A 9,056-nucleotide genomic window follows, 5' to 3' on the forward strand; every position below is an offset into this window, starting at 1 on the left:
AGTTGCAATCTCAGCAATTCCTCTAACGAGCTGTGTTTTTATCTTTTATCCAGAAGGCAGCTGTAGGTCAAGAATTTATTGTCCCTTCCTGTCAGAAGGCCTAGCTATCAGTCCTTAGCAGGGCAGATATTGCTAGTTATAGCGTATGATCAGATAAAATCTCTGATGGTAGCTACTTCTTTAAATTTTTTTTTTTTAATTTTACTTTTGGCTGCGCTGGGGCTTCGTTGCTTTGCCTGGCCTTCTCTAGTTGTGGCGAGTAGGGGCTACTCTTTGCTTTGTTGAGGTTCACAGGCTTCTCATTGCAGTGGCTTCTCTTGTTGCAGAGCACAGGCTCCAGGCACCTGGCCTTCAATAGTTGCAGTACTTGGGCTTGGAAGTTGCAGCTCCAACCCTCGGCTCTGGAGCGAGGTTTCAGTAGTTGTGGAGCTGGGCTTAGTTGCTCTGCAGCACGTGGAATCTTCTCAGACCAGGGATTGAACTCATGTCCCCTGCTTTGGCAGGCAGGTTCTTATCCTCCACGCAACCAGGGAAGTCCACTCCTGCCCTTTTTAAATGTACAGGAGAGAGGGGTGGGGGAATGGCTTTGAATGAAACACACTCCCTGCCATCCCTCGGTGCAGAAGAGGCAGGGCTCTCATTTCTTGAGGTTCCACGGCATCCTCCACCTGGTTCTAGGCACTTGAAAAGGTGTCATATCTAACCCTCACAACCTCCTGGGGAACAGGCCGTTAGTGGACAAGAATCGTCCATTTTTAAGACGAAGAAACCGAGGGACTTCACTCCTGGTCCAGTGGCTAAGACTCTGAGCTCCCAGTGCGGGGGCCCCAAGTTCAATCCCTGGTCAGGGAACTGGATCCCACATGCTGCAACTAAGAGTTCACAGGCCACAACTAAAGATCCTGCATGCCTCAATGAAGATGGAACGTACCGCATGCCTCAACTAAGATCCGGCACAGCCAAATAAGTAAATATTAAAAAAAAAAAAAAAAAAACCACCAACAAACCTACATGTGCAAGGGCTTGGAGGGCTATAAAGGATGGTGTTTGAAGCTGCATTTTAGCTTGAACCAGAGCAGAACCACATGTAAGGTGGGGAATGAGAATGGAAGGATCAGTGGGAACTTGTTTGGCCACACTGAGTTTGGACTTTATCTATTTTGCCAAATAAAGAACAAACTAATGAACAAAGGATTGCTGGGAGTTCTATACTCCCTATACTCTGTTCCTAAAGGATCAAGTGGTTCCAATGTTTGTGTCTAAATAGGCACCCCTGGAGAGCATCACCCTTTGGCCCTGGGCCTGGCTGGGGGAGGCCTTATTTAGCCTGGCCTGGCTCCACTGAGCTTTCCTTGGGAATATCTATGTAGGGCAAGAAGGCAGCCCAGCTGCCACTGTCCGTCTCCCTTCCTTGGTGTCCAGCCCCCTTTCCCTGGCCCCAGACCCTGTGTTTAGTCATCATCGTGCTCTTTCTGTTACTTGATAAGAGTCCATGAATGTTGCCCATCCCAACACCCTGGTGGACCCCAGGGATTCTCAGGGTGGTCTCCCTTTGGATTTGCCTTGATCCACCCACCCCTTCACTCTCCAGGAGGCCAGCCGAGCTCCTCCAGACTTCTCCCCTGAGCTCCGGCAAAGGGCAAGCTGTCCCTGCATTTACTTAGGGAATCCTCCTCTGGTCCCCTCCCCCACTAAAAAAGTGAATCCCCAAACCTCCTTTCCTGGACAAGGTAAGCTTGAGAGAAGAATCTACTTTCAATGTTTCTTTCTCTTCCAAGTGCACACCCCGTTTCCTGGACCCCTCTATTCATTTTTCCCTCCAGACAGGTCCCTCTGGAGGACCGCCTGCCCCAACTTCCCCTCAGTCAGGATGAATAAGAATCCCCAACGTGACTACAGAGCTTTATGATTTACAAAGCTCCCGGTAAAAAGGGGAATAACCATAGTCGCTACCTCACAGGATGAGTATTGGGTGAGATCAGATGATTAAAACGCTTTGCACATGTGCGACACGTCGCAGAGGTTCAGTAACTGTGGCTGTCAATGTCCCCTCATCCTGTCCTGTCCCCCTCTGGTCTCTGATTCAAAGACAGAACACTCCATTTGCAAAGCACTGACTTTAAGTAGTTGGCACAAGCCCGGTGACTTAAACCCAGGCTCCCGTTTACCATGGTTTCTCTGGGAGGGAGGTTATGACTGTCTCCATCTCACACACAAGGAAACTGAAGTTCAGAGTGGCATTGCCACCTGCCCACGTATGCACAGCTTGTAGAGACAGGACTTGGATATTGGGTTTTGAACGTCAAGGCTTGTGCTCTTCCATGCTACTATGGTTGCCTCTCTTTCCTCTATCCTGATCTTCCTCACCCATCTTGGAGCAAGTGTGCTTCTTGGGGGCGGGGTGGGGGGGCTCACTAGGAGTGGCAGAGCAAGGCGGGTTCTCCTCACAAGAATCTAGGACGTCAAGGCTCGCCACCTGCTCAGAGGCTTAAATTTCTCTGCAAGGGCCCTTGGCTAAATTAGGTAATGGGTTAGGACTCTGGGAGGGGGTGGCTCACTGACCCCAGGATCTGATTGGCCAGGGCATCGGTCCTGGGGAGCAGGGAGGTGGGAGGAGAGGGTGCCCCTACAAATCCGAGGGGCTAGAGCGGGCCAGGGCATCTTTGGGTGGTGGAGTACGGAGAAGGTAACCTACAGTGAAGGAGTCCAGGTGGACACGCAAAATGGTAAGGGTAAGGATCCAAAGGGACTTCCTCTCTGCCTTCACTGGAGCTCTTCTGGGCATCTCTCAGATCTGGGTGCTTGGTGGGGCAGTCACTTGGATGTTTGAAGATGGAATCTGAAGTCTCCTGGAATCCCGGTGTCTGGGAGGAAGGTTGGAAGAGGGCCTTGGACTTGTCTTGGAAGGGGACGGCTAGTGAGGACGTTCCAGGGGCCCATCCTCCAGGCTTGCTGGTTCCCAGAGATCTTCTGAGGCTTCTAGCAGTATGGATCAGGGGACCGTGAGTGGGCCTTAGCTTGTCTCCCTCGTGGTGGAGAAGGGGTTATCCAGCAAGGCAGTGAGTGGTGGCGGGGGGGGGGATGGGCTGGAAGCCTTGCTAAAGCCCTCCTCTGGAAGACAGGAGGCCTGCTCAGGAGCAGGACCGCCAGAGCTCCAAGGGGCCAAAGATGACAGAGCAGGGTTAGAGAGATGTCACCCTCCCGGAGAGGGGCTGGGATTTGAGGCTGTGCTTCTCCTCCGGGAGCCCTCCCCACTTCTCTTCAAGGAGTAACTAGACCCGGAGGGCAGCTGCTGTTGCCCATGCCTTACTAAAAATAGTCTGCCCTTCTGGCTCAGGACTGGGGAGGGGGAGAGGAGGAGGGAGACAGGGAGGACAGGCAGCAGTCAGCCAGCCAGCCAGCCAAAGGACTCCTAGAATGCTTCAGCACTCCCTCAGGGCCAGCCTCAGTCCAGAGCCCCGGCTGGTTGGCTGGGCTTGGATGTGACCAGAACTCTCCAGAGCCACCTGTCACCCCCACAAGGCCCACATCCCACTCTGCCCAGCACCGAGTGGTGTCTACTCTGATGACTGAGTCGGCGGAAGGAAGCTTACACCCTCTGTCTCTGAAAGTTCTGAGGGAGGGAATGTGCCTGATTCCTTGGTGGTACCAGGGCCTGGTCTATGGCCTGACCCTTGGTCAGGACTCAGTAACTTTCCGTCACATTATTATTTGCGTGACCACAAACATTTATTGAGCACCTATTAAAGTACTGGTGGCTCAGAGGTTGAAGTGTCCGCAATGCGGGAGACGCGGGTTCAATCCCTGGGTTGGGAAGATCCCCTGGAGAAGGAAATGGCAACCCACTCCAGTGTTCTTGCCTGGAGCATCCCATGGAGAGAGGAGCCTGGTGGGCTACAGTCCACGGGGTTGCAAAGAGTAGAACACGACTGAGTGACTTCACTATTAAAGTACCAAGTGTGATGAGCAGGTAGGGAAACTAGAAGACCATGCTGGAATCATGCTAGCACTTTACAAAGCCTTCTCACTCGGCTGATTCCAGCTGATCCCCGAAAAGCTGCTGAGAAGAGATCAGGGGATGAGGTACATTAATGACTCGAGGAAGGTCATAGGGTGGGGGGCCCTGACTTGATCTCTGATAGACAAGCGAGACATAATCCCCAGTTCTTCAAAAGTGGGGTTGGGTACTGTGGGGGCATGCCCAGAGTGGGGCAACTGGAAGGTGTTGCTCTGCAGGGACTTAGGGGGCACGTACGGAAATGGGGGTGCAGGAGAACGGGGTGAAGGCCGGAATGTACTCTCTTCTGTCCCTTTGACTCTTTGATGGCCCGTGTCTTCTGCAGACCGACCAGCAGGCTGAGGCCCGGTCCTACCTCAGCGAGGAGATGATCGCTGGTGAGTGGGGGTGGGCGGGCTGGCTGCTGGGAGGCGGAGTGCCGGGGAACCTGGAGAGTCTGGGCAGGCGGGGAGAGAGTATGTGGATTTGAGGCTGACAGTCTCGCCAGGCTCACCTCGGCTCTCTGCCCTCCTCGCCCTGGCAGAGTTCAAGGCCGCCTTCGACATGTTTGACGCGGACGGCGGCGGGGACATCAGCGTCAAGGAGCTGGGCACCGTGATGAGGATGCTGGGCCAGACACCCACCAAAGAGGAGCTGGACGCCATCATCGAAGAGGTGGATGAGGATGGTGAGCCGGCGGCCCTCGGGAGGGGGGGGGGGGGGGGGGGGGGGGCGTGGCAGCCAGGGCTCGGGCCCACTCACCACCCGCTCCCCTCAGGCAGCGGCACCATCGACTTCGAGGAGTTCTTGGTCATGATGGTGCGCCAGATGAAAGAGGACGCCAAGGGCAAGAGCGAGGAGGAGCTGGCTGAGTGTTTCCGCATCTTCGACAGGTGCGTCGGGGGCCCTGGGAACAGCCAAGGCGCGGAGCAGTCTGAATCTGGCCCTCAGGGCCCGAAGGTTCTGGGGGGGCGGATGGGGGTGCAGGCGGGGGGCGTGGCGCGGGAGGCTCGCCCCTGCGGGCCCTGAGCGCCCCGCGCCCAGGCCCTACACGCCCGCAGGAACGCGGACGGCTACATCGACGCCGAGGAGCTGGCGGAGATTTTCCGAGCCTCCGGGGAGCACGTGACAGACGAGGAGCTCGAATCCCTGATGAAGGACGGGGACAAGAACAACGACGGCCGCATTGACTTTGACGGTGAGGGTCTGGGGCGCGCAGGGACCGTGGCGCGGGGACGGGAGCCCCCGCGGCTTCGCGCCCCGGCGGGCGTCCTCCGCCTTGAGGGCGGGGCGGGGCGGGGCGGGGTCAGGTTCCTCCCCGCCTCCTGCGGGCCAGTTTTGTGCAATGCGTCCGCTAATAGCCGGGCGCCCTGTCCAAGAGGCTGCGCCCGCCCCCTGCCCCCGGGACCTGGCCTCGTCCGCCGCGGGGAGACTCGTAAGCGCCCCTCCGTCTTCTTTCCCGCAGAGTTCCTGAAGATGATGGAGGGCGTGCAGTAAGAAGTCGGCCCTTGCAGCCACCGACACCGCGCGGCCCTCTAGCGTGGGCGGTGCCTCCCCCCCCCCCCCCCCAACCCGAGCCGCTTTCGTCCCTCCGCCCCGGGAGGGAGGCGCGGCCTCTTCTGGGGATGTGTCTGAAAGGAATAAAAGGAAACATTGCAAAGCGCGTGGTCTGAGTAGAGGGGAGGACCGGGACGGATCGAGGGATCGAGTGTCCGGGGCCGCCTGATTGGGTCACCGTCCAGGGCGCCGCAAGGCTGGAGCCGCCCGAGCATCCTCGGGTCCGAGCGCAGCGGGACCCGGGAACCCGAGGTGGCGTTCCGTGCCCTCGGAAGTTTCGCGACTGAGCGTGCGTGACAGCTTAGCTGAGGGGCTGTGTGGCGCCTGGCGCTTCCAGGGTCCCCTCTGCTTCTAGAATCAAATCCAGATTCCATCCCCTCCTTCTCACAGTTGCCCCTCCCCTCGACAGGCTTCGGCCTCTCTCTCGTGCTCTGCAGGTGGGGTGCACTTTAAGTCCTTGGGCCTTTGCACACTTTGTTCTCTCTCCTTGGACTGCCCTTCTTCCTCTTATTAAAACCTTGGCAAATCCTTCAACTCAGCTCAGATGCCATCTCCAAGATATCACGACCCATCTCAGATATCATCACGTCCTTCCTTGATCCGTGCGCTGACTGGCTGCACTCTGGCGACCAGAGCTCTTTTGGAAACTACTCAATGATAGAGTCGGGTCGAATCTAATAAGGTGCAGTGGTAGTTTGGCTTTGGTCAGGCTAAGTCTGAATCCTCATTGCTGGTGACAAACCACTCTCTGCTCCCTATCCTAATCTGTAAAATGGGGACAATGACAGTACATATCTTTGGCCTTTCCTGGTGGCTCAGCTGGTAAAATATTCGCCTGCAGTGTGGGAGATCTGGGTTTGATCCCTGGGTTGGGAAGATCCCCTGGAGAAGGAGAAGGCTACCCACTCCAATATTCTGGCCTGGAGAATTCTATGGATTGTACAGTCCGTGGGGTCCCAAAGAGTCAGACAGGACTGAGTGACTTTCACTTTTACAGGGTTGGAAGGACTAGTTAATGTGTACCAAGTGCTTAGAACAGAGACTGGCACAGAGTCAGCATACAGTAAATCCTTTTAGTAATGTCGTTATCGTCTTGAAACATTGAACTCATTCATCACTCTAGCTCTCTCTCTCCAACTCTGTGTTTTCTTCTCCCCTTTCTGTCTCATCACCTTTCCTGATGGTATTTCTAGCCAGGAGGAGTGCTGGAGGTTAGTTATCATCCCTATGAGTGCCTACTGTGTGCTGCTCATTGTCTCATTTATCCACACAACCCCAGGGACAGATGCCCTTATTTCCATTTTACGGTTGAGGAAATTAAGACCGAGTGGAATGATGTATGCAGACATATCAGTTCAGTTCAGTTCAGTTGCTCAGTCGTGCCCGACTCTTTGCAGCCCCACAGACTGCAGCATGCCAGGCTTCCATGTTCATCACCAACTCCTGGAGCTTGCTCAGACTCATGTCCATTGAGTTGGTGATGCCGTCTAACCATCTTACCCAGACATATAGATGATAATTTAGATCAGTTCAGTTCAGTTCAGTTCAGTCGCTCAGTCGTGTCCGACTCTTTGCGACCCCATGAATCGCAGCATGCCAGGCCTCCCTGTCCATCACCATCTCCCGGAGTTCACTCAGACTCAGGTCCATCGAGTCCGTGATGCCATCCAGCCATCTCATCCTCGGTCGTCCCCTTCTCCTCCTGCCCCCAATCCCTCCCAGCATCAGAGTCTTTTCCAATGAGTCAACTCTTCGCATGAGGTAGCCAGAGTACTGGAGTTTCAGCTTTAGCACCATTCCTTCCAAAGAAATCCCAGGGCTGATCTCCTTCAGAATGGACTGGTTGGATCTCCTTGCAGTCCAAGGGACTCTCAAGAGTCTTCTCCAACACCACAGTTCAAAAGCATCAATTCTTCAGCGCTCAGCCTTCTTCACAGTCCCAACTCTCACATCCATACATGACCACAGGAAAAACCATAGCCTTGACTAGACAGACCTTAGTCGGCAAAGGAATGTCTCTACTTCTGAATATACTATCTAGGTTGGTCATAACTTTTCTTCCAAGGAGTAAGCGTCTTTTAATTTCATGGCTGCAGTCACCATCTGCAGTGAGTTTGGAGCCCCCCAAAATAAAGTCTGACACTGTTTCCCCATCTATTTCCCATGAAGTGATGGGACCGGATGCCATGATCTTCATTTTCTGAATGTTGAGCTTTAAGCCAACTTTTTCACTCTCCTCTTTCATTTTCATCAAGAGGCTTTTTAGCTCCTCTTCACTTTCTGCCATAAGGGTGGTGTCGTCTGCATATCTGAGGTGATTGATATTTCTCCCGGCAGTCTTGATTCCAGCTTGTGTTTGTTCCAGTCCAGCGTTTCTCATGATGTACTCTGCATATAAGTTAAATAAGCAGGGTGACAATATACAGTCTTGATGTACTCCTTTTCCTATTTGGAACCAGTCTGTTGTTCCATGTCCAGTTCTAAGTGTTGCTTCCTGACCTGCATACAGATTTCTCAAGAGGCAGTTTAGGTGGTCTGGTATTCTCATCTCTTTCAGAATTTTCCACAGTTTATTGTGATCCACACAGTCAAAGGCTTTGGCATCGTCAATAAAGCAGAAATAGATGTTTTTCTGGAACTCTCTTGCTTTTTCCATGATCCAGCGGATGTTGGCAATTTGATCTCTGGTTCCTCTGCCTCTTCTAAAACCAGCTTGAACATCAGGGAGTTCACGGTTCACGTACTGCTGAAGCCTGGCTTGGAGAATTTTGAGCATTACTTTACTAGCATGTGAGATGGGTGCAATTGTGCAGTAGTTTGAGCATTCTTTGGCATTGCCTTAGATCAGAGGTCCCCAATCCCCAGTACCAGGTACGGTACCTGTCCGGGGCCTATTAGGAACTGAGCCACACAGCAGGAGGTGAGAGGTGAGTTAGTGAGTGAGGATTGAAACTTCATCGGTATTCCTAGCCATTCCCCATCACTCACATTACAGCCTGAGCTTCATGTCTGGTAAGATCAGTGGCAGTATTAGATTCTCAAAGGAGTGTAAACCCTACTGTGTGAACTGTGCAGGTGAGGGATCTAGATTGCACAAGAATCTAATGCCTGATGATCTGATTCTGCATTATGGTGAGTTATATAATTATATATCACAATGTAATAATAATAGAAATGTAGTGTGCTTGAATCATCCTGAAACTATCCCCCCCCACCACTCTGGTCGGTGGAAAATTGTCTTCCATGAAATTGGTCCCTGGTGCCCAAAAGGCTAGGGACCGCTGACCTAGACGATATGGCTGTGGGGTGGAAACAGGAGTAAGACTACCTGTTGACAGTTCTTCCTGGGTGTCCTGAGTGCTTCAAACTGGCTCTGCCATAAATTGATAAATCTCCCTCCTCCATCTTGTCTTGTGGTACCTTTCTCAGGGATGAGACCCAAGTCAGAAATTCTGGAGCTCATTTCCCACCTCTAATTTACCTACTGGGCCCCACCACTTCG

At 53.4% G+C, this 9,056-nt stretch overlaps 1 protein-coding gene across 2 annotated transcripts; it reads left to right on the forward strand.

Annotated features, from left to right (window-relative positions):
* Nucleotides 1-2,585: 2,585 nt before the first annotated feature.
* Nucleotides 2,586-5,657, forward strand: TNNC2 (troponin C2, fast skeletal type). 2 transcript variants are annotated; one of them, XM_040248905.1, is made up of 6 exons: nucleotides 2,586-2,732; nucleotides 4,344-4,395; nucleotides 4,542-4,685; nucleotides 4,776-4,890; nucleotides 5,059-5,195; nucleotides 5,463-5,657. In XM_040248905.1, exons 1-6 carry the CDS (start codon nucleotides 2,724-2,726, stop codon nucleotides 5,492-5,494), a joined length of 489 nt encoding a protein of 162 aa, XP_040104839.1. In that variant the 5' UTR covers nucleotides 2,586-2,723; the 3' UTR covers nucleotides 5,495-5,657. The 2 variants fall into 2 exon arrangements, with proteins under 2 accessions (XP_040104839.1, XP_040104840.1); XM_040248906.1 differs by having other exon boundaries at nucleotides 2,605-2,726.
* The last annotated feature ends 3,399 nt before the right edge of the window (nucleotides 5,658-9,056 follow it).

The sequence above is a fragment of the Oryx dammah genome, unplaced genomic scaffold (assembly GCF_014754425.2).
Source record: "Oryx dammah isolate SB20612 unplaced genomic scaffold, SCBI_Odam_1.1 HiC_scaffold_10, whole genome shotgun sequence".
NCBI lineage: Eukaryota > Metazoa > Chordata > Mammalia > Artiodactyla > Bovidae > Oryx > Oryx dammah.

Coding starts and splice junctions, on each gene's coding strand:
- TNNC2 (XM_040248905.1), top strand. Junction 4,891..5,058: donor TGTTTCCGCATCTTCGACAG/GTGCGTCGGGGG, acceptor ACACGCCCGCAG/GAACGCGGACGGCTACATCG. Junction 5,196..5,462: donor CGGCCGCATTGACTTTGACG/GTGAGGGTCTGG, acceptor TCTTTCCCGCAG/AGTTCCTGAAGATGATGGAG.